Source organism: Lagopus leucura, unplaced genomic scaffold, assembly GCF_019238085.1.
Source record: "Lagopus leucura isolate 7727_CA_CO unplaced genomic scaffold, USGS_WTPT01 Super-Scaffold_702, whole genome shotgun sequence".
In the NCBI taxonomy this organism is placed as follows: domain Eukaryota; kingdom Metazoa; phylum Chordata; class Aves; order Galliformes; family Phasianidae; genus Lagopus; species Lagopus leucura.
Genome location: NW_024962254.1, coordinates 10,596,005 through 10,622,316, shown reverse-complemented (window position 1 = coordinate 10,622,316; position 26,312 = coordinate 10,596,005). Strand labels below are relative to the sequence as shown.

The 26,312-nt window shown below is 39.9% G+C and overlaps 1 protein-coding gene across 1 annotated transcript in view; it reads right to left on the bottom strand.

The window, feature by feature from the left end:
• The window catches only part of ARHGAP42 (Rho GTPase activating protein 42), a 154,462-nt gene extending 128,762 nt beyond the window's left edge, over positions 1–25,700 (bottom strand). Inside the window, exon 1 of the mRNA XM_042862489.1 lies at positions 25,333–25,700. Within this exon, the coding sequence (XP_042718423.1) occupies positions 25,333–25,486 (154 nt within the window). The 5' untranslated portion in view covers positions 25,487–25,700. The remainder of the gene's footprint in view (positions 1–25,332) is intronic.
• Between the last annotated feature and the right edge of the window lie 612 nt (positions 25,701–26,312).

Genomic DNA, 26,312 nt, shown 5'->3' with positions numbered 1-26,312 from the left:
TGGGTTTTGCTGCCAGAACAGGTAATCCCAGCTTAATAAAATATCTGCACTGTAACACCAGGACATGCCCACATCACCTACAGTTAAAAAGCAAATTAAAATGCATGCCAACGTTCCTTTAAAATACAAACATAAATCCATAAAACCAGCTGAAAAAGCTTCTGCCACCTTTGGTTTTAAGTGATTTTCCATCACTGGAGTCTTTTCCAGAGCATGGGGTATTGCTTGTGGCACTTCTAGTCTGAGAAGTAAATTTAATGAATTTATTTACACTTTCATGCACACACAAACATTTGTTATTCTTCATAACTGAGTCGAATGAATTTTCAGATCAAACTTTTCTGACTGTCATAGGAAAAAAAAAAAAACAAAAAACCAACAAACCACAAACAACAACCCTCTTATGAGGAATTGCATTTTTTCCAAATTTCTACAGAAGCATTTAATTCAGCCAAAGCCAGGGCAGGCTGGCACAGCAGAGAGCCTCTCTGCAGGGCACATGGAGATCATGCTGGCCACTGGCCATAATGCTTTATAAAGAAGCCACAAGAGAAGACCACAATGGGATACAGAGCCCAGTGTCCAGAGCCAAAGGTTTTTCAGCACAAGGGCCATTGCTCAGCACTGACACAGAGTGTTGTTGTTGCTGTCAATGAACTCTTTATCTCCTCTCTTTGCCATTTGCATTGGTTTTCAGGTTATTTGCCAACTTACTATTCATGGAACAACGCAATGCAACTAAAATAAACAGCCCGCCAGCCCAACAATTCCATGTTGCTTTTCCACCTTAGGCTCAATATTTTGCTCTTTCACTTCAGGGAAGCTAATTTCTTTCTCATCATCTTCAGGGAACAGACATCAACAGACTATATCAACACATAATCCGTGCATTGCCTCATTCCCCCGAGGTTAAATAAAGCACTACAGCAGTTCACAAATTTTCAGTGTCATCTTCTTATTCATGTATATGTCCATAAGAAAAGTGCACAATTTACTTTCTCATTCTATTGAGCACTGAGAAATCTCCCTGAGCAAAAGCCCTGCTTTCTTAACAATGTGATGCAAAAGCTATTGGAAAGTCCATATCTCCAACATGATTTATAGCTAATTACTACAACTTCTTCAAAACCCAGCTCACTTATGTTAGAGACTTCCAAAGCACTTGGAATATTCTTAACATTTGTCTTCTGATGAAGTGATAAATCAAACACATTTGTGAAAACACCCCAAGAACGCTGATGTTTAACAAGACAATATTTTTTTGGCCACATTTACACTGTACTGAAATACGCTCTCTTAATAAAATCACACTAAAATGCCCCAGCAGTAAAACTTCTCGACCAAACAACTTTATAGTGTCAAAAGACAAAATTGGTCATGTTCCACCCCTCTTTCTACTCTTCCCACCCCAGCTCTGTCTGTAAATGCAGAAAGCTAATCTTACTCATCTAAACAGAAGAACAGAAAGAATCTTAGCTTGGTGCATAGAAGCCATAAAATCTATATGAATAACTCTTTTGACTTTACACAGTTTAAAAACATGAAAAGAAAGAAACCATAACTGAAATCCTTTGCTTTTAGTGAGCATGTTCGGTGAGCACAGATCCACAGCACACCACACAGCACATTTTGCAAATCTGCTTCTCTAAAGGTCAAGCTTAAATGGAGCTTGACATTTTTGCTACATTAAGTGGTGTAATTCTGTTTTGTTTCAATATTCCCACCTCCTTGCATTTTAATCCTTATTACTTCAGTTCTACAAAATCCCCTCTCTCCCACTACTTTTGTTCGTACGACTGAACGTTCAACAACACTGCAGTATCTGATTAGAAAACAAACTGACTACACTGGGAATTACCAGGCACTGAGCCTTCCAAGCCTAAAACCAAATCCACAGAGTTAATGCAACAATAAAACCTTTACAAGTGACTAATCATGAGGTTCAAAGCAGAAAGCAAAGTTGTCCTTCACTACCAATTGTAATTTTCTGCATATTTTCCACAAATATGACCAGAAGTTTCAGAACGCAATTGGCTTCACGTTACTTCTTAAATCATAAACACAGGCTGTAGGGTACAACCTGATAATATTGTTAGTGCACTATTATATTTTTCTAAATTATACTCAAATAAAACATTTCCATACAATGCCCGTTTTGCAAACACACCCATTTTCACCCACTGAACTTCTCATCCAAGAGCCACAGGATGGATTCCAACACGTGCAGAGCCATATATGTGAGAGAACAATAATCATTATTTTTTTGGTACTGCGTATTCATGTACACAAAGTTTTTTCCTGAATTAAGAACACCTCCCTGCCTCTTTCCATTCTAAAATTACAGAAAATTGGCACTTACTCAGTATTTCCCTTGCACCCACTGACAGAACAATTTTCCATAGCTCTGGTATCAGAAGATCCCAACACCCGAGCCTATTTAACCACTCAGGAAAGCATGACATGAAACATTCCTGAAAAGAAGCTCTGTCTGCTTATAGCACATAGTAAATAATTGCTCCTGACTCTCCTTATTGTTTGCAGGTTTATCTAACATTCACGTTGCTCACTTCAGTGGAAAAGTTATATACAGCTCACGTTGCCTTTCCTTACATGTAGCTATGCTTTCCAGAAAGCTGCAGTTTGACAACCTCTCACTATGCAGGCTAAAGGAGTCTGGCTGTGGTGACCCCAAGAGGCAGCTGACCCACAATCACAGAACCTCAATACATATGAAGAGCAGATCCTCTGTTCATAAACCAGTTCTTATGGTACAAAAAGATATTGATGTAATACCGGGTAAGAGCTTTGAGCAACAACAGATTAATTAACTCAGCGCAAGTCAGGGCTGCTTATGCACTGTATACATCTTATTTTTGTCCTTTTTTTCAAAGGCAATTAATTGCCATTTTGTTTTATCACTTATTCGAATGACAAACAACCTGGAACAGCAGTCAACATAAGATTATACCGAAAACCTAGAAGGCTGGAAAAGGCTAGAAGACATCAATTTTTTTGCCCTGTAATTCTGTTGTTATTTTTTCATATTTTCTTCTGCATCACTTTACATGAACTTCTGCACAGTTTTCTATCCAGGTTCTTAAATTTTATTCCATGCAACTCTGCTTTGACCCTCAACATACTTTCTCTTGCTCCTTCTGGGGATTTTACACGCTCTTTAATGATCTTCCACATTCTTCCTCCACCCCACAGATGTTTGTTTATTTCCCAGAGCAGTGTCAGTCTTTCCCAGTGAGCTGGAGCAGCAGTGCAGTCCTTTCTTTCCCCCAGTCTCTTTCTTCGAAGCATGGTTTTTATCGGGCTTGCTGCTGTCATTTCTCACTCCTGGCACATCCCAGAGAATGCAAGCAGGCGGAGAAGTATCGCAAAAAAAGCAAAGAAAAAAAAAAAGCACAGAAACTAAGACCAGATGCTGCCAGAGGTTGAAAAAGCAGAAAGTGACTTCCTGTCTAGCAACCCCAGAGCTGCCAGAAAAAACATGGGAATTCCCAGATCCCTAGCACAATATAAGATATGGGTGCATCTACTTTTAGGGTCTGATTTCACTAGTGTTTTAAAATACAGAGTTTTCTCTGTTCTTGATCTAACAAGGAATCCAGAAAAAAAAATTAAAAATGCCCATGTCTATTTATACACAGCAAAAAACAAAGCAGTATATGATAATACAGTTTCATAATACACTTCAAGCTGTTGTAACGCATTCAGAAAAAGCCTCAGCATGCCAGCAAGCTTGGTTCTACCATTTGCACCTTGTTCTACGTGGATGAATCTTCCCTACTAAATGTGCATTCAGGGAAAAAATAAAAATTAAAAAAGATAGAATTGCTGTGATCTAGCATGAGCATGGAGCTGTATACAAACTGCTTCCAGGAAAACCAAGAATAAATCACTGCAGCAGTCACTCCATCGACGTACAGATTTTTAGCAGCAAAAATTTCTCCAGTGCATCTTTAAGTGTTTGTACGTGCCATAATTCTTGCACTGGGTAATTTCTCCAGTTCTGAAAAGACAGCTGCTGGAAGGAAGATCAGCAGCATGGGCCGGGGCCGGCGGGGGAGGCATGAAAGCACTTATCAAGGCATTTGAGAGCAGTGAGCTCTTGGAACAACATGAGAGTCGAGGGTCATGGGAAACAGAAGCTTTGCTCACCCTTCTTCCTGGCAAAGTCTTCTGCACTTGGGCAACAAAGTAAAATGTTTTGAAAGAAGAGAAGGAGGAGAAGAGGGGGGAAAAAAATCAAAATGTGTATATTTAGGTCATTAAAGAAAAAATACTACCACTTTGCTTTAAAGGAAATGAAACACTTTCTGTATGAAATTCTTTTGAGCTCTTGGAGCTGAGGGATACAACGCTTGATTAGGTTCCTTTGATCAGAAGACTAATATTACAGTCACATGAACTTCAGTACTGCAGATAACAGCACATATTTATTTTTTGCAAAAACACACACGGACATAAGCAGCATTTGTTTACACACTCAGATATGCACTTCCAGACAGGGAGGACAGAGCTGAGACACCAAAGTGACTAGTGCATTGAAATGGTTCTGAATGCCTCCATCAAATTTGGCCTGAAGAAGTTTCTTGCACTCAATCAAACAAGGAGCTGGCTCGGTACTTAGCTACTTCTCACTGCTTAGGGAGAATGCATAGCAAACATCAGATTTATACTGCAGACAAGTTCAATACACTCATTACAGCCCTCTTCTACCTTTCAAATATGGAAAGTATTAAGAAAAAAGATGGAAAGATGAAAGCCATGGAAATACTTCAAAGTCCTATAGATATGTTTATGAGAATGTAAACTTGCATTCTAGTAATGGGAGAAAAATAATCAAACCAAGCATGCTTCTTTAAATAACAAAATCCACATCCATGAATGGGTCTCACTGTGTGAGCTCCTGTGTGTAGAGCTCAGGAACCAAGCATTCCCAATAAGTCTGCAGTTTACCCCAACTTGCATGTGATGCTTTTCCTTTGCAGCTTGGAAATATTTTCTGTATCTTGCTTGCTTTCCAGTTGTACTGCATTCAGAGAGGGCAAGGAAGAAACCCCATAAAGTGCAATAATCATCATAGTACAATAACGTATCAAGGAATAGGCTGTTTGTATTTCATGGGAAAAAGAAGCATCTCTTGCATGCACTTCACAGGAATCTTGTACTTCTCAAACAAAACAAGGAGCTCTAATTATCTTTTCTGCTCAAGTTTGTCCAGTCAAATGACTTCTAAGAAGCACCAACCAGGCATTCATATATCTCATCTGCAGGATTTTTTAATTTTTAAAACTTTTTATTCTCTGGGATTTTGTTCTGCTTTCAGCCCTTAGAAGGTTTAGGAACATATGACAACATCCTCTTGTTACCATTCTGGTAGAGAGATAGCTTTTAATTAATAATCTCAGCATCCATTAGTGCCAGTACTGTTTACATTATGGCATTTCTAATGAATTCTAAACTAACTCCTATCACTCACAAGTGAGATTTTGTCATTAAACCATCTAACTAAAAACTCAAGTGTTTTACTACTTTATATTCATGCCTAGTTAAAAAGCAAATAAAAGATCAGCAATTACTCGAAACTGGAAAAAAAGGACAGATATATCACAACGGCACTCCACGAATCCATAACAGGCTGCATTTGAACACCACGTGTGTGTTTGGTCTTCCTCCTTGACACCATCCCAAAACTGCTGAGAAAGACACAGGGGTTGTATGTGACAAGGGTAAAAAAATGGTAGAAAAATCTTCTTAAAGAAGTGCAACACTTGTCAGCCTGAAAAAGACAGCTGAGGAGTCGTAAGAGTTCCAACAAAATCAGAAGCAGTACAGCAATGGTGGCCATCTCTTGAAAGTAAAAACAAAAGGCTACTTCATAAAACAAAAAGCGAGCTCAAACAACATGAAGATGCTTTTCATAAAATGCATAGTTAAATCATCCAACTCTCTGCCACCGGATACTGTGGATATTACAAATGTATGTGGGTTCAAGAAAGGACTAGAGAAGTTCACAGAAGAAAAATCTGTGGAGAGCTATTAAAGGCATAACCTCCTGTTCAGGAAATCTTCAAGCCGCAAAGCACTGGAGGCAGAGGAAGTATCACAGCATTCTTGCCTTGTCTTATCCCTACCCTAGACATCAGTGCTACGTGTGAGAGAAAAGAAAAAAAAAAAAACTAACTCACAGCACAGCACTTACTCATATTTAGAGACAGGATGTAAGGCCAGATAAATCTCGGGCCTGACCCAGTGTGGTTGTTCTTATGCTCTTCATAGGAAGATTTGTACATGTACATTTTGCAGTACACCGAGTGACTCAGGACCCCATCAGCTGATCACCACCATCCCAGGAGGAGGCTGTCGCTCTCATGGCTGAACCAACTCACCTCTATGGTTAGGTGCTCTTTTAGCTGCTTCCCTGCAGGGTAACCTCCTTTAACCAAATACAATAACAAAGGAGAAGAAGCTATGTTAATGCTGTGACACTAAGGATCATGAAGATGTTCCATTTTGCTGGCTGAACTGTGGGAGATGTTCTTCAGAGGGTAAGTGACGATGGATAGATGGAGGATGTATCGTCTTTAACTGCTCCAAAGACAGCGGAGTGCACTGCTATTCCTTCAGTTATGTTACATGCCTGTCATCCTTCAGCAGAAGCTTGGTTAGTAATCTGTGCTACTGAGCATAATTTTAAGCAGTAAAAACTAGATGAATCGGTAGTAAATTAATAGGTGACAAAAGTTGACTTCTGCTACCAAGCAAGCATTCAAAAGGCTGCCACAGAACAATGCCCATCCAGCTTCACTCCTGCCACCTTCAGTGCTCACATACATGTATTTTCTTTACCCTTTTCCTTCAAAACTTTTCCTAACTTAGCTCACAGCATGAGGGCAGTCACCAAATGAAAAGCTATTCAACACTTGTTTTTTTTCCTCAGAGTTCAGTTTTCCTCAATCCTCTTCTCCTCCCTGTATTGCTTACTGCATACCATCCAAATCCTGTAATGAATATGGAATTATCTCATCCTTCATGCAAGCCAAGTCTATAAAGACAGCAAAATAAATGTATTTCTTTGTAACGTGCACCACCATTGCCCTATTTAACAGATGGAGATGCTGAAAGCAAGATTGCCTGAGGCCACACAGCACACTGATGATTAGGCAGGCCTTCCAGGGTCCCGCTTCATGCCCACTGCTCCACATGCCATTCCTTCAGAAAGGAGACATTAACCAGAGCTGGAAAGAATGCAGCCCCTCACACCTCCCTGTCCACATGAAAGATGTAGCTTCTTTTCTCCCAAAGAGACATAATATTAAAAAAATAAGTTTTATATTAAATAGAGAAAAGAATCCTCTAACTTCATTACGAAGAAAGCAAAACAAAAAACACTGATTTGATCCATCTAACACAACTCCCTATAGAACATCAGTGCTCCGTATCTGTTTCAAGTTGGTCTCCAAGAACATGAAGAACACAATACACACAAGCATACTTAACAGACACTTGCTGACGTGTAGATCAAGCATCTTTTTTTGGAACAAAAGAGAGGACAGAGCAATTAAGGTTTTCACAATTGATCTTTGTTTACTAATTATAACAGTTTACATTTAAATAGCTTTAACAGAGAAATATGAAAAAAATCTTATTTCTCAAAACCATGGTAACTCCCACTACCTGTGAGATCTCACTCTGTAACCTCATCAGCTTAATCTCGCCAATCAAGAAAACTGAGTTGCATACTTTGTTGCATACTAGCTCCAAAGGAAGCCTGGGCAGGTTTTCTCCCAGGGAAAAGTCACTTGTTACCATGTACAAAATGAAACTCGAATAGCTGATAATGATGCTTTGGGAGAATATCCACCCATCTTGTTTATACACACAGTGAAAAGCTTCAGTAAGTCAACAGGTCATTGGGAGGATGAAAGAAAAAAGAATAACACAGCAACACTCTGAACCTGAGCCAGTAATTTGTTATTAAGTCTTCATAAAGCAAAATCTGGCATGTAACCCTAAGACTGTACTTTTATCCAAAGAGTGACTGCAAAATTTCGCTGCTGTCACCATAAAATCATTTTCTCTCCAGCATGCCTTAACAACTTGTGCTTGCAGCATCAGGTTTGTGTGGCTCACAGCTCACTGATTGGTTGGATTTCCATTGTAGCACACTCTCCACACTCTCCCTTTCCACAATGAAAAGCACCTCAAACGACTTTTAGATTCAATTTCAAAAGTCTAGCAGTCCTTAATATATTGACCTCTTTATCCTCAATTTAATACAAGTGGGAATATTTTCTCAAAGTTACAACTTTTATCAAAAAAAGTGGGAAACCTTAGAAAGATTATTAAAAAATTCTGCAATGGGATGCAATTTTGAAATCATCGATTCTTCTGAAAACAGAACTAGAATTCTTTGTAGGGGAAAAAGTTGTTCATTTAGTCTAGGAAATATTTATGGCTTCCACTGAGAAATAGGAACTGAAGTATAGGGCAAGTACAAAAGACAGATTTTGGAGCTTGCTCTCCAAATGCAGCATGTGAAATGCTTAACTGCAAGGTCTGCTTCTTTCAGTGTGTTCTGTACAACTATTACAATGCTTTTCCAAACATCGGAAGTAAATATTAATCAATGAACAGCCTACAAGTTTTTGTGTTACTAAGGAGAGTACACAAACAGCCAAGTAAAACATCTTCCTCCCAGCTTCACTGAAATGAGTTTACAGAGTACATTTAAATATCAGCTGCTTGAGGAAAAACATATAGCATTAAACAGATTAAATATAATTCATTTGCTTTAATCCCTTCATTTGTGAAGTGCCCTTGCTGCTAAAATGGATAACGATATTCTTGGCTGCATCAGGCAAAGGAACATCAGCAGACTGAGGAAAGTGATCCTTCCTCTCCATTCAGCGCTGGTGTAACTGCACCTGGAGTCCTGTGACCCACCAGTACCAGAGAGATGTGCACACACTGGGAAGAGCCTGATGAGGGGCCATCAAGATGGGGAAGGGACTGGAGCACCTTTCCTATGAGGAAAGGCTGAGGGAGCTGGGACTGCTCAGCCTGGGGAAGAGGCTCAGGAGGGATCTAATGGTTGGATGAGAAAGTTAAATATTTAATTGTACAATATTAATTATAACCTGGGTAAAGACTGTGCTCACCATTAGTGTGGGAAGTAGTAATTCATAAATAGTATGGAACAGAGAATTAATATAAAGGATGACATATCCTCATTGCACATTATTTTCCTGTTGGTTTTGGAGTATACCAAGAAACATACGCAGGTGTTAGGGAAAAAAAAAAGCACAAATTAACTCAAAAAAAAGAGTGGCTTACAGTACCAAATTCTCATGACATTCAGGCTGCCTTTATTTTTTTCCTCCTATTTCAACATGAAAAATAAAACTTCCCTTTAAGAAAAACAATCCAATAATAACCCTCAAAAATTCTTCCTTAGCAACAGAATTAAGTTTTCACTGTAAGAAGTCTGAGTTTTCCAGTGGCTAACAGATTACACAGCTGCTAACTTTACAGGTTTGTATATAGCTTCCAAAAAATACATCTAAGGAAGTGATTTTAAAATTGATGGGTTTTTGCTACTGAATAAAAGAAAAATGTCAGAACAAATTTCTGGGTGTGCACTGAAGTCAGATGCTGGTTTTCACCACCTCCCCAAGAGAAGCAAAGCTTTAGACAGTTATGACTTCTAGAGGCTTTCAGATTGAAGTTGTGATAGCTTTCAAATGTATGTGTGAGTGACCATCGCAAGAAAAATTAAATAGAAGAACATGTAGTGCAACAGCACAAAACAATACAGTTATCTGAACATTTCCTCTTCACTATCATCTGCATGGCTGCAAAAGGCCCTCCTAAACCCCAGCCGGATCAAACTTATCACTGACACAAGTTATTTTAAAATTAAAAGCAGAAGGCTATGCAACACAGATAGCATTCATGCTAATAAGAGACAATCTGGAAACTACAAGATAAAGCTTTTCCCTTCAGTAAGAACTGTACAATAACAGAATGACACACCTAGCATTAACTGGAAGTAATGTATAAAAGGAAGACTGCTGTAACAAACTCAGAGATATCAGAGGCACGCTACATAGTCTACATTAAAAAGTGACAGGTAGAAGAGTTATTTGTTACTTGGCCTTTAAAGAATAGCATTTCATCATTTAGTTAAGCACTGCAGCAATCTCCATGCACAAGTGAGCAATTTCATAATACGGACAATTGTGTATCTGAGCTGAATTTTGACCTCAATAAATATGTCTATACTATCATGACAAGTTTTCACAATGGTCCATGGATTGCTTTTTTCTTTTGGCCATGACATTTTAAATCTTAAAAGATAAACAAAAGAACAACGCTATTTAGTTTCTAAGATTCTGAAAAGGCATTATTTGTATAATTCTCCCTTATGAGTACATCTTGAAAAGAACAAATCCCAAGAACGAATTCTGAAGCAGGATGCTTCTTCCTTTTCCCTGTCTCTGGAACACTGAAGACTGAATCTGGGCTGACAATTTCTGGTTAGCTTAGAAGCACTGTGGTATCTCCTCTCCTTCTGAACACCTCCCACATCATCCCTTCAAATATGTCTCCGTTTTCAAATGGCAGCACTACTATTGAGCTTCTCTCTCTGACTCCTGAGAAAAATTACATTAGCCCCCAAATCAATCTGATATACCAAGGGAATAAAGTAAGTTTTCTACACTCGGTCACATTACTTCTTTAGAACTCCTTGGTCAATGCCTGATAACAGGAACCATTTTTACTGCCCTCATCTGAATGATTAACAAATGGAGCAGCCTGCCCTTTCAGCAATTTTCAGTTTAACAAGAAATTATCAGAACTGTGAACTGCAAATAAGAAAATCCCTCAAACAACACAGAATAACAGCTCCAAAGCCACTTTTCCTCTTGATATTATCCTTTCAAATATTTGCAGATACCTGCAACAAGACACTCAGAACTCAAAACGAGGAAGTGTGTGGCGGACAAACAGGAGGCTGTGCTGGCCTTCAACAAGACCTGGACAAACTGGAGAGCTGGGCAAAGGGGAACACAATGAGGGTCAACAAGAGTAATCATAGACTCTTGCAGCTGGAGAGGAATAATTGTATACATCAGTACAGGTCAGGGGCTGACCTGCTGGAGAGGAGCTCTGCAGAAAATGACTTAGGGGTCCTTGTAGACAACAGGTTGGCCATGAGCCAGCAGTGTGGGCAAGAAGACCAATGGAATCCTGGGATGCATTAAAAAGAACATGGCCAGCAGAGCGAGGGAGGTGATTATCTCCTTCTATTATGCCCTGTTAGGGAACATTTGGAATACTGTGTCCAGTTTGGCACTTCTCAGTTCAGAAAAGGCAGGGATCTCCTGGAAAGAATCCAGGAGAGGGCCACAAAGATGAATAAGGGCCTGAACATCTCCTTCATGAGGAAAAGCTGAGATAAGGAGTTCTTCAGTCTGGGAAAGAAAAGGCTGAGAGGGGATCTCATCACTGTTTAGAAACATCTGAAGTGTGGGAGTCAAGTGAAGAGGGCAGAGTCTTTTGAGTTGTGCGCCATTGCACAACAAGGGGCAATGGGCACAAACTAGAATACAAGAAGTTCTATATTAATGCAAGGAAGAACTTATTTACTGTAAGAGTGACAGAGTACTGAAACAAGCCCAGGGAGGTGGTGAAGTCCCTGTTTTTGGGGATATTCAAGATCCACCTAGACATTTACCTGTGCAAACTGTGGACTCGATGTTCTCTAGAAGTCCTTTCCAACTCCTACAATTCTGTGATCCTGTGAAAATACTGAAGGATCTGGAATTGACAGAATAAGCCCACTGGACTGCTGCTGCAGCTGTCAGTAATCAAAGACTTGAGTTGTTTGTAGCTTCTTTCAACAAGATCTAGCTTTAGTAGATTTGCTGCATAATCACCATTGACATTTCTCTTTCATGCCAAATAACCCATCTCTGGACCTCAGAGAAGCCTTAATATTTAAGAGTAAAAGAAAATTAAATAAATCTGGAGATCGGATTAGAAAGAGGGTTTCAGCAGCAAGTAACATTTTTTACTGTCTTGAAAAGCAGCAGAAGGATGACAACCTTAATTGACAGGGAAGTGCAAAGACAAAGGAAAATGAAACGAAGGAAGCACACATTAATGTACATGAAAAAAACCATCTCAATTACATCCACACAGCAATAGGATAATTGGATAATGCACATTATCAAAAAGGACACAGTCACCATAAAGAACGCAATAGGGAAAGCTACTTTTCTCTCGTCGAATAAAAATTACTTTCACCAGGTAACATAACAAAGTATAGGACACAGGACGAGCATTTAGAATAGGACAAAAGAACTCTCCTTCATGCAGCGCACACACAAATCACAAAACTCATTGCTCACCCTCACAAACTGCTGTGGTGTCCAACAGAACAACTGGTTTCAAAAGCAGGTTAGATAAATACATTCCTGAAATAGGGTTATTTGAAGACACTTGGAGGAACTGTAGCAGAATTCTACTGTAATGGAGAAGTCCTCCTACTGTATTAAAAAAAGTACTGTAAAAATATCCATCTGTTTTAAGATTCCGTCTCATAATAAAAAAAAAAAAGACTTTTTTAAAAGTACCAAAAATAAAACAAATCCAAACAACTTTAAAAAATATTATTAAATGCATTTCAGATAGTCACTTTTTTTTGTTTTAACTCTAAACTAAAGTCACATGTGGGCACTAACATGGAAATGAAATGTCTCATAATATGTAACTGCCCCATAAATACACGTACACAGCAAAAGGCAGGCCATACTTAATTACTATCTGTGTAGATAGATACAAGCAAAAGCTAAAGAAGATAAAAGCTCCAAAACCATAGTCTTTATCTTACTGAATAATGAAGAAAATAAGAACTGGTCATACAACCACTGTAATTTTCAGTATCTGCCAAGAATACAGACATGGAATTTGATACAGACAAACTCCAACCCACAAGTGAAGCCCATCACAGTCCATATCCCTATACACTGAACTGAGAATCCGCTGTACCTCCCAAAGGAAAAAATATACCGAGATTTGAATCACTTAATATTTAGAAATTAAAAAAAAAAAACTAAACACAAAAACTAAACAATAACAAAAACAAACAAACAAAAACAAAAAAACAAAAAAAAAAAAAAAACAAAAAAAACCAACATTCCTACCATGAACAGTACTACTAACAGCATTAATAAACTATGGTTCAGTGCAAAAAAAAAACCCACTGCCACCGTGTATTTTATTCCATTGGTATTAATGTTGTTGTCTAAGTGCCATTTCAGTTTACAAAGGGACAAGAGAAACATCTGTCAGCATGAAATTCTTAGGGGTACATTAAATGTTCGAGAAAATACTGCAAGACTGACTTCTTATCCAGCGACACATTGCTCACAGTGCTTCATAATAACTGCTGAAGACAAGTGACAGAAGTAGACATGAGAGTAGGTTTTTATTGGGCAACAGTCTTGAAGTCACAAGGTGTACTGCAAATTGGAGCTTTGCATAGAGAACAAATCAAAAGGACCTGAATTGCCAACGAGTGCAATTTTGACACTGTGCATAATGCTATTTTACTGGAAATACATTTGGAAACTGTCAGAAAGCTGGTGGGAAAAAAAAAAAAAGTGATTGGCAATGTTATTTTTGCAAATTGACAATGATTACCACTCCCAGGCAGGTTAGGGACATGTTGTATTAAAGAGCAAAAGAACTAAGTAAACAGAACAAGGAATTACACCACTGCTAGGCTGTGGCAATGTAAATAAAATAAGAACCATTTGATCTCTAATTTGCTATCTTTTAACTTCAATCAGAAGACAGTTAACAGAAATAGTAGCATTATATACATGAGTATTGATAGGTATAAGAAAAATCAGAAGTTCTTCAGTTTGTACTGAACCAAAGGATTCAAGTGAAGGAGAACTAAGATAGCTAAAAACTAAAGAGTGGATCCTGCAATTTGTCGATTACATTTATTAGCAGCAGAACCCATCCAGAACTCATCTCTTGGGATAAGAAAAGAAGATTTTCTATAAAACTTGCTTTTTCAATTCCCAATGAAACAGGAAGGAAAAAAAAAAAGCTAAACAAATTACTTGAACATTCATGTTTTTATCTTCAGTTCTATACTCTAAGGAAAAACTTAAGGTCATAGGTGGAAAAGCACTTGGGGGCTCTGGTGGATGAAAGCTTGACCTGATCCAGCAGTGCAGGTGTGCAACCCAGAAGGCGAACTGTATCCTGGGCTGCATTAGGAGGGGTGGAAGAAAGGGCAGAGCAGGTGACTGTCTCTCTGTTCTGTCCTCATGAGGTCGCATCTAGAACTACCTAATGCCTCTCTTGAAAGCATCATAAAATATGGGCACTGAACTATAAAACATCCTCAAGGTGCGTTCTCCCAAGTCTACATACCTTCAAGTAATGTAAACTTGAAGACTTGATGGTAGACCAAAAAATTGTCTTTGTAAAGAAAGAAGGAACGAACATGACCTAAAAGCCCAGCTGAGCAGGACTTTGGGTATTAATACCTTAAGTCCAACAAGTAAGTGACAGTGATCTCAACCTCATTTGAAAAATAGCAATCCAGAAGATTTAAGAGTTTTCATGAGTACTTTTTATTCCTATTTGCAATATACTTTACATATTTATATATAAATGTTTTATTAACCACTGCACATATTGTTATCAAAAGTAATAGTTACTACTACCTATTTTTTCAGTTTCAGCATCCCATTCAAGTCTGATGGTAAAACTAGGAGAAATGCTGCAGTTATTTTAATAAGCACCACAAATGCATGAAGAACTTATTCAAGACTCATGAATCTCTATCTAGGATTTATTATTACGTATTTAAAAACTGGATATTAGGATACATTACCTTTATTTCATAAACCTATTGCTGTAATTCAGTACTGAAATAACAAGGAACTGAATGCACTTCAGCAAACTATCACTGTAAGAGCCCTATCTGAGAGGGGAAGAAAGCTCAAAAGTCACACTTCCACAATTCCAAAAAATAAAACTGTTACAGAAGATATGACAGATGTGCCATGCAAACAAACCTTTGCTGTCACTGGTAACTTGTACATTAACTGCTGCTGTAATCTGACGTGCAAGCAAGTTGTCTCTGCCATCAATATTTTCATGCTGTGTCACCGTTTTCCCCTACTGACCAACTTTTGTAGTTGCTTCAAATTCCAGGTTCCCTGTTCTCTGCCAGCATGAGCATTCCTTACATACGTGTAACGAACCAAGTCAGAGAACTAAGACACATTAATAACTACTCTGCGCAGATCAGCAGTTAGTTTAGTACTCTGATCTGGTGGAGATGGAGCTGAATAAACAGCAATGCTAATACCATTTACAGGACAAGAGGGAGTGGAAACAAGGTCTGAAGAAGCAGGGACAGGCATTGGAGGTTTAAAGTTTGTTTGGTTAGTAGTAGATCTGGTTAAAAAATACACATCAAAATGTGACTTTCTAATAACCTCATTTGGTTAGAAATTCTGGGACAACTTCTGGACAGCTGATCCACTCTTCACTCTTCCTCATGGGAGAGGGCAGAGACTGAAGTGTTAGAAGAAGAGATATAGAATAAATAGATAAATAAATATTCAAGTTTAATGCATAATAAGTTTTATGAATATATAAATTCAAAAAAAAAGTCTGACAAAATAACTTCAATAATTCCATGTCTATTTAGTATAAAATTAAATGGAAGAATAACAAAAAGAAAGCAGCTTGTGACAAGGAAAGCTGTACTCAAAATTGATAAATTAATCAAGGAGTATGCTCACATAACTAAGGAAATATATATTCATCTTAAAGAAACAAATAGTGATCCAACAGGCCAGTCAGTCTCATCTCAGTCCCTGGAAAGGTGATGGAACAACTTGTTCTGAATGTCATCTCCAATCAACTGAATGAGAAGAAGGTTATCAGGAGTAGTCAACATGGATTCACCAAATGGAAACCAATGCTCAACCAACCTAGTAGCCTTCTACGATGTCATCACTGGCAAATGGAGGGAGAGCAGGGGATGTTGTGTACCTTGATTTCAGCAAGATGTTTGACACCGCCTCCTGCAACATCCGTGTTAGGAAACTTATGAAGTGTGGCGTAGATGAATGAACGATGAGGTGGATTGGGAACTGGCTGACTGGCAGAGCTCAGAAGGTTGTCACAGAATCATAGAATGGCTTGGATTCGAAGGGACCCTAAGGATCATACAGTTCAAACCCCACTGCCACAGGCAGGGCCACCAACCTCCTGGTACTAGACCGGGTTGCCTGGTGCCCCATCCAGCCTGGTCTCAAACACCTGTAGGGATGAGCATCTAAAGCCTCCCTGGGCAGTCTGTTCCAGCAACTCATCACTCTCTCTGTGAAGAACTTCCCCCTGACATCCAATTTAAACCTTCCCTCCTTGAGTTAAAAACCATTAATCCTTGTGCTATCATCAATAACCCTTGTGAAAAGTTGATTCTCCTCATGTTTATAATCCCCTTTTAAATACTGTAAGGCTGCAATGAGGTCTCTTCACAGCATTCTCTTCTCCAGGCTGAACAAGCTCAGCTCCCTGTCTTCATAGGAGAGGTGCTCCAGACCTCTGATCATCTTTGTGGCCGTCCTCTGGACCCTCTCGAACAGCTCCACATCTTTCTCATTTTGGGGGCCCGTGTCCTGGATGCAGCACTCCAGATGTGGCCTCATATGGGCAGAGTAAAGAGGGACAATCACCTCCCTGTCCCTGCTGGCCTCTTCTGATGGAGCCCAGGATACCAGCGGCCTTCTGAGCTGCAAGAGCACACTGCTGGCTCACGTTCAGTTTTTTATCCACCAGTGTGCCCTTGTGGCTAAGAAAGCCAATGGTATAATGGGGTGCATTAATAAGAACAGGGCAAGCAGGACAAGGGAGGTTATCCTCCCTTCTACTCTGCCCTGGTGAGGACACATTTAGAATTCCCAGTTCTTGGCTTCCCAGTCCAAAAAAAGCAGGGATCTCCTAGGAGTCCAAGAGAGGGCCACAAAGATGATTAAGGGCCTGGAGCATCCCCCATATGAGGGAAGACTGAGTAACCTGGGTCTGTTCAGCCTGGGGAAGAGAAGACGGGGAAGGGATCTGATAAATGTTTATAAATACCTAAGAGGAGGTGGGAGACAAAAAGATGAGGCCAGGCTGTTCTTTGTGGTGTCTTCACTGCAAATACCCAAGCAGAAAAATGTCATTACCTGACATTTTCCAAGGCTACAAAAAAAAAAAAATAAAATAAAATAAAGCCAATTCTGCAACGTATTTATTGTATAGCGTGTGGTTACTGATGTCGTCAGTGAGTGCCCTATATCCCACAGTAGTAAATTGGGGTGGTTTGTAGTTGGGAGAAGACATATGCCAAATGAAGGAATTTATATATTGTGTGGCATAGCTAACAGGGAACTGTCTGAATCTTCATTCCTAACATACAGAATGACACAGGAAGAACCATCCTTTCTTAACTGATTGCCTCCTGTGCCAATGAAGGACACAAGTATTGCAGCTCCTGTTTCTTCTACACATTCTCTTATCTACTGGTATCAGCCCAATGGAGATGGCCTTATCCTCCACAAAAATAAATAGGAAATGAGCTGTTTAAACACATGGTTCACAGATATCAAAGAAATATATGGTCATATAAGTGTGCTAGGAGAAAATAAAGACCAACATTTATCAAGATGCAGTCAGAAACCTAAGTAATGAACTCTATTTCGTCTGTCTACTGTAAGAGCTCAAGCAAAAATCCCTTTTCTGACTTACAGACATGCTTTTAGAAGACAGCAGGATAAATTCCAAACTTTGTTCAGAATTGCTGACCTGTTTTTAAATCAGCATATGCCTGAATCTTCCATCATGCATAAGAACTTCAATGAGCAAAATAAGTCAATCACTCCCTCAGTGTTCACAAAGCGGTATCAGCAGAACTGACTGTGGCTCCACAAGAGCTGAGCTCAAGTTCACAGCTAAGGAAAGCAGTTTTGATTACACACATTAAGAATTTGCTTTAAATGAAACTAGTAAAAACAACAGCAAATGATAAGAAAATTAAATATGATCAACAATAACTACTTGTGCTATTGATTGGAGGCAAAAAGATATACGAACAAACTTCACTGCATCCCCAACTACAGGAAACCAAAGGGTGAAAGGAAGATTTCTCTGAAGCACAAAGAATAACTAAAACAAGAGTCTTATTTGTCCTTGCAACTCTACAAGAACAACACACTGAATCTTCTTACTTCTACTTGTTATTTGGTTTGTCCCCTCTCCCTCCCCATTACACTTATTTCTCCTACAGCTCTTTTACAGAAGAAGAATAATCCTGTTGGCGATAATCTAATTCCACTTACTTTTGTCTTTCAGTGAACAGAAGTTCCTTTTCAGACAGTACAATGCACACCCAGTGTGCAAACCTCTCCTCTTTGAGAACCTCGATAAATACTAAATATACAACGCTGTAGCAAATATCAGATGTACAATGTTGTGGCACCTTGTATCCCACTTGAGTACTACACTAAAAGGAGATAAGACTTCTGAACGCATGCAGAATTTCCTCACTCTTTTCCCATGCTTGAATCATACTAAGAAAAAACATCACTGCAATGTGTTGCTGCAGCTTCTGGTGTCCTGTGAAAGTTAAGTTTGCATAATTCAGGATAGGGAACCAATTAAAGTTGATAACGTGACTGATATGGAAAACCATACCAATATAGCTCAAGGTTCGTAATGTGCTGTGAAACACGTTATCTTTCTAATGAAAGTTATTTGCACTTCAAAGGGGACCAAAGGGAGTTTAACTCACAACCCAACAGGACTCCGATTCATATTAACAGGGAAGAAGGTGGGGCCATTTCTCTTAAGTTCAGTGTTTACTTTATGGGTACTGCTTATGACATCCCCAAACTCTTACACCTTTCATCACGTTTGAGGAATTCGCAGTTCCAGATAGTCAAAAGAAGACCATAAACAATGATTTCAATTAATAAGCCGATATCCCACAGAGGACAATAAAAAAATCAGACCTGTACACATTACAATACTATTTCTGTTTCTTCTATTTTTTTCTGCTACTCCCCTGAACATTTAAAAGCAATTTTGAAAAATGACCAAGAAACCAGAGAAACTCTTAGCAGAGAAGACAGGAACAGTTTGTTCAGTCTAGCAAAGGGTATGATTATTCCACAGGAAAATACAAATAAACAACAGTGCAGAAGAATTGAGTGAAAATAAAATGAGCATAAACAAGTTAGAATTTCCAGATTAAATTTATTTTTATTAAGTTACTCAACCCTCAAGAGTAACATGGTTTTAGAACAGTCTTCCAGGAGAAACAGTAAGGACAAAAAGTATTTTTTAAATGGAGTTTGATATGTAGGGATTACTTGATACAACACTAGCAGGAGATTGAATTTAACAACAAAGAAAACCATGCACCTAAATGCTTAAGTTCCCCGTATTCCAAATGTAAGTATAATGGCAGTTTTGAGACTATGAAACAAAATATAGAAGCAGTGCCATAGAACTGCTTCACATACCACTTCAGTAAAAAGGACTGCATTGTCCTCTACATTTTTGACAAGGGACAAATGCAAAGTTATTTACTATTACAGGAAATTGCAAGTTGCTGTAGCGCTTCTGCCCACGAAATCCCAAGAGATCTATATAATTTCAGTGACCACAGCATCATATTTTCCATTATAGTAAAGACAATATTCATGAAGCAGCTGGTTTCTTATTAATAGAATACATTACTCTTATTCATAGCAAAAGAAGCATGTCATAGACAAAAAACCAGCTGGACCATTAAGAAATAGATTAAATTTGCTCTTTTCAGAAATCACTTTAGAAGTTTGAAAATCCTAGTTTAGAAAAAAATTGAACAGAATTTTCTTATAGCACAGACATCATTTCATATGCCATTTGAAACTCTCAACTGCTCCTCTGGTAACCTGACATCATGCAATTACAAGGCCTCTCTAAAGAATACTTGTTGCCTCAGTTTTAAGGCACAAGAACACCCGTGCTGAGTCACTTAAAGGCTTTATTAACACAGCAGTGGTTACTGATATCATGGGAATTCCCTTGCAGGCATTCTTGGTTCAAAATCAAACATCATGTGATGGACAGAAAGTACTGTGCTCTGTAACAGACCACCACATGCCAGTGCTTACTTTCTCAACATATATTTGTTAAAGATAATATAATGCAATACAGACTGCAGCTGCTTTAAACGCTAGAGGAAGCAATTAAGCTCTTTCTCTGGCCAAGAACCAGCTTATCCGTGGTATCTTTGCAAGAAAGCATGAACACTGCTGAAACTGTTTGCAAGAATTACACTCACAATCTGCAATCGCTCCAGAACCGGCAGCAGGAGTTGAGCAGGACAGTATGAAAAGCAGAACAGTGGGGGAGCAAATGACTTCAAAACATAAATACAAATTACCAGGTTTTAACTTCTTAGCAGGAAACATCTTCCTCCTTTTGGAAGAAAATTGACCACTTATTTAGAGACTAAGAGAGGTAAACTGTTGTGCCCCATCTCACCTAACTTTACTGAGGAAGGCAACTTCAGTATTAAATAATGTAGTCCATTCACAAAGGTGATGTGAGTTATGTCTCAGATTCTCAGGACGAAGCTATACTTATATTCCAAGTTCACCACCACAGTATCACATATGGAATATGAAGCATTGGTTGCTTTACCCAGAATTTAAATTAATAAATGAGAATGACTGCTACTGAAATTCAGTGGTTGTTATTCAATGAACTCACTGCTGCCCCATTTGGGATCTGGAAAAAACATTTTAAAGATACAATCACATGAAAACACACAAGGCCAAGATATCTGGGAAAATGCAGCTCTTTGGAAAGATAGATAAAAATTCCCAAGACAGATAACAAGATCATAGATTCTCATGCTATCATTTTGTTCTCATCTTTTTTCTACCCCTTTGAGCCCAAAGGCTTCAGCACATAAGAGAGGCTCATCACTGCACTTTTATAATTAGATTTATGAGACAAAAATCATTCCTGAATACCGCATGTCCAAACAGCTTAGTGAAATAGTCTTTTCTGTGCAGAATTTATATAAAAGCACTGATAAAAAGACACAGTCCCCTGCAAATAAGGTGTTTCCATCTCATCCCTGTTTCTCTATGTGTTATATAACAAAATAAAACTGAGGATTTCATGTCCCATTTTTAATAGGAGATTCGTAACAACTCCCTCTCAAAAAAATAAAAATTAAGACTGCTAGTAGTCATAAATTCCTAAAGATATCTGTTAAATCATACTTATCCTGCACTACAGCTCTGCACTACCACTTAAAACACTTTAGAAGGCATGGCTTTACTTAAATCAACCACAGATACACTGAACTTTCGATAATTGTACAGCTGAAATCTTTGAATGCATGAAGTTGTAGCTAAAATAGCAATTAAGGTGGAGAAAGAAGGCCTTAAAATCAGACAGCAAAACTGAAGGCTTCTGCACAGAGATAAGCCATGAGATCAGTTGTACAAAATGCATTATTACCTCTTTGGACTGTTTGATACAGTATTCACTAAAACTCTGGCAGAACAGTATGCCTTCCTATAGAAATTAAAAGCAAAAAATTGTAACGAAATGCTCCATATGATATACATGAAAACCCCCAAAACTAGACTGCATTTTTTAAAAGGCAATTAATGATAAGGAATGAAATTCCAAAGCATACTACATGCAGACATGTACAAGAAAAACAGACTTGAATTTTAACTGAAAATGAGCAAGAATCAATGGAAAGGAAAAAAATCGGTTTTGATTCATGAGTCCAGCTACAGATTGACTTCACTAAACTAAGCAATTAAGCATAAGCAGTTTAAACATGCATCTATCTGAAAGATCTTTAAAATTAGCTGCCTGAAGAAATTACAAAATCAACAGCTGGGTAACCATTAATAATAATCAAGAAGGCTAATTGTACCAACAAGATTATGCTTTTTAAAAAGTGTGTTGGTGGAGTTCTTGTTGTTTTTTCTCTTAACTTATAAGTTCAAGACAAGAAAACCCTCCCAGAGATGCATCAAATAAAAATATTCGATCCTACATAACTGTACCTACATACAGAGGTGAAGTCTCCGCAGAAACATAACTTCTAAGACAGCATATGCATCTCTTATATGTGTAAAATGAGCCTTTCTTGAAAGAGTTCTTGAAAGAGCAGTATATTGAGTGCCGCAGTTAATTTTAAAATTAAAGGTAGTGCATCTCTGAAAGCACAAATTGTAGGATAAGGCTGAAGTAAGCACGATAGCTATACAAAAGTGAAGTTATCACCCTACTAACCTGGAGCATACAATCTGTGCTTGTTTACAGTACTCCCCAGAAGTTTCACATACTTAGAAAGATAAGGAGACAGTGCAAAATACCTTAGGGAAAAGTTGCTAAGGATTTGACATCAATCCTAGCATTATTTGCTCTCACAACAGTCAACTGCTGCTTCAGAGAGCACCCTGTGAGTCTCGTGCACTACATTTTCCTTTGGAAAGAAGGATTCTTCAGAATGAATGTAGCACAGCCACAATAAAGCAAAATGTGACCTCATCTTGGGGTCACCCCATCAATTAAAATGCAAAATGGTCACAAGCTACATTAAGCATATCTGTTTTACCTCCAATTTGTGTCAGTTCTCTCATCACACATTTTTCAACTTTGCATTTTTACCGTCACTGTTTAGATACTGATTTGTGAACAATATCCTGTACATTATTATTTAATATGAAAGTTTAATTCTGAAAAGCTGCGCCTGCATCACAGATTCAATTAATATCTTACATTTAAACAATTTAAGAGATTATGTAATTTTCTAACTGCAATAAGTAAGCAGTTATTCTGTCTCCTCCTTAAGTGTGATTAGGAAGGAAATATTCCAAAACTTATTTCCGCCAAATCTCCACAGGACTCTGAGTTTTTTCCCCTAACAAAAGTGATCCTCCAAAATGACATGCAAAGGCAAAATCATAGATCACCTGAAAAGACAAACCATGGTAAGTACTGCTTGCTGCTCAAGGCTGGTGGATTATTAAATCAGGACTGGGCACAACAGTTCAGCACTGAAATCAAATACTTACTACACCATTCAATTAGATTTTCAAAAAGAGAAAAAAAAAATTAAATATTTTAAAGTTACAAATATTTTAAGCCCCACTGATTTTGATGCTAAGGCAGGAATAAACAGCGTGTTTTAACAAATCAAAGGTTCTCTACTCGAGAAATCCCAGGATAGTTCTACTTATATGGCCACTGCACAGCATCTGCATGGAGCCTGTACACTATAAAGAAAGGATTTCTATTTCACTGAGAAAAAACGCAGGCATTTTCCCAGTTGTCCTAACACAGGAACGGAGGCAGCATTGAACGTGTGGTCACGAAACTAAGGGATTTGAAGTGAATAGAAGAAATATTTCTTGCTATGCAAGAGCAAACTGCTTTTTCTTAAGGCTAAAAGACATGATAGGCTTCAAGCCAGCATTTTAAAGTTGCATACAGAAAAAAAAAAAGCATGGTGTCAACCACTGTAACATCTGAATTAAAAAGTTTTGAAGTTGAGAGGACTTGGAGGTTAAGTAGTAATCATGTGAAACAGAAATAGCACTTGTCCTTGAAGAGGGTCAGAACTGTTAAAGGTCTGAATCTAGCAAGGATTTTCAAGTAGTCTCCACAAAGATAATGGGAAAACTCACTTCAAAATGAAGGTCTAAACTATTTCTCATAAAGAAAACTCATCCTTCAGTATTCTTTGACAACTTAAGAAGAAAGATGTTCCAAATCAAACATCAATAAAAAAAGCAGTCAATCTCCACGCCAAATAAGTACCCATGCAGCATCCTCTCCTGTCCTTACTCCTGGTATGCACCACCTTGGAGAACCATGTTTGTAGGAGTACATTTTTATTAAACTAACACGTTTACCCAAACTCAGTCTTTCTGTTTGATGGAGAAAGGTTTTTAATAAAAAGGAAACCTAAGAATCAAACTTTTTTATGCTCTGGTAGGAAAAAGGTAGCACTGAGTTTCTGTTTCTTTACATATAGATATATATATGCGTACACAGACACAGAGATTTTCTGTGTAATCTATCATCTCCTATTCTCTGGGTATGGATACAGGAATGTATTGAATTTAAAACAAATTTCTAATTTACTTAATAGGTTAGACATGTATCCAGCTACTCCCTAAAAAAAGAGACAACTCTGGAAACACGTGCACTTCTATGAGATATGTCTCAAAAAGCCAGCAGTTGCTTTATTTAACAACACCATACATGAGCTGTGGGAGAAAGCACGGGACATGCAGAAGCACAATTAACATTTAATTCTGCTGCCGGCCAAACAAAATCCTCAGCCTGACCTCCTGTTCAAGACAGGAAGACAGACTTTGAGTTCAGACTGAGTTAGCATGTATTCGACCTCCTCTGAGCTAAGACAATAGTAGCAACGCTTGTTCCCTGAACACATAAACAGCAACACTGCTACTCTTTGACTCCATAAATCTGGCAGAACATATCAATGTGGCAAATACTTTAAGGATTATATGAAGTGACTTCTTTTCCCAGGAACATCACACACACAGCACAAGGAGCTGCAAGCCGTCACTCTAGGTGAAGGAAAGCTCTGGGTAACAGATGAGACACAAAACCGACAAGTAGGTGGCACCAGCCAGAGCAGAGGGGCTCTGCCCAGCCCAGCACTGCCCCCGCGGCTCTCGGCTCTCGTTTTACTCTCTTCAAAGAGCGAGGGCCGCTTCCACACGGCGGGACGCCAGGCGTTCACCTCTCAGAGCTTCAAAAGGATGGAAGCGCTCATCCTCAGCTCGCCTACGGGAGACACGACTAACAGCGATGCCGCTAGTTAAAACAAATAACCATCTCTTCGTTTATCCGCGTGATAAATAGGGCGATATCCTCACTGTTAAGAGCTGCGGTAAGGAAGCTTTGACACGAAGGCTGAACGAGGGAACGCGAGCTGCCAGCCCGGCCCCAACAGCCGCCCTCCCCTTGGCGCAGGGCGCGGCTGAACCCTCAGCCCAGCTCCGGGGCTGCCGCCGCCGCTCACCCGGCCCGGGCGAGGCGAGGCGAAGCGGGGCAGAAAGTTGACGAGAGCTTCTCTTTCCCCGTCGGCCGGCAGGGGAGCCCGCTCCCAGAGCCCATTCAAACAAAAGAAGCTCCTGCCCTGCCCGCCCCCGGCCCCGCCGCCCCACTCACTCCGCAGGGCCCCGATGAGGAGGCTGCCGTCCTTGATCAGCTCCTTGATGAACTTGTTGGTCCTCTCCAGCTCGATCTCGTGACACTTCAGGCGCTCCCTGAAATCCGGGCTGTCCAAGTACGAGTCGCTGAACTCCAGCGTGGGCAGCCCCATGACAGCGACGGGCGGCCGACGGAGAGCCGCAACGAGAGACGGAGGAGCGGAGCACTGAGAAGGGGCTCCCGGCCTGGCGGGACAGGCGGCGGCGGTCTGCCTGCCGTCACCCAGCTACATGCTGCCCGCGGGGCTCCCCGAGCCGCCGCTCCGCCGCTTCCGGCAGCGCTCTCTCTTCCTTTCTTCCCGTCCCTAAGTTCAGCCCGAACCTCCCCCGGCCCGGCCGAGGACGCCCTCCCCCCGCCGCAGCATGCTCGCACGCCAGGGACGCGGCCCCGGCAGCGCCCGCCCCTCGCTCCGCTCCGCGCCGCCTCCCCCTTCGCGCTCTGCCCTCCGGCGGGGCCGGCCCGCAGCGGGTACGGCCTGCAGGGACCGGCGCGGGTCGGGCGCGCGGTCGGTGCTTTACGCAGGGCTTCTGCAGGGCGGGGAGGCCCAAGGATAACGTTCCTGGTGTAGAAGAGAAGGCTGCGGGAGGCCTCGTTGCGGCCTGCCAGAACTTGAAGGGGGCATCAAGCAGGAGGGTGACTGAGATTTTACACGGGCAGACAGCGATGGGACAAGGAGGAATGCCTTTAAACTAAAAGAGAGGAGGTTTTGGTTAGATGTTAGGGGGAAATTCTTTACTCAGAGGGCAGTGAGGCTGCCTGGAGAGCCTGTGGGTGCCCCCTGTGTGTGCCAGGCCAGTTTGGCTGGGGCCTGGGCATGCTGATCTTGAGGGGGGCAGCCCTGCCCATAGCAGAGATTTGGAGTCAGATGATCTTTAAGATTCCTTTCAACCTAAGCCACTGTGTGCTAACTGTAGGAGAACTCCAAGTTACGCATTTCC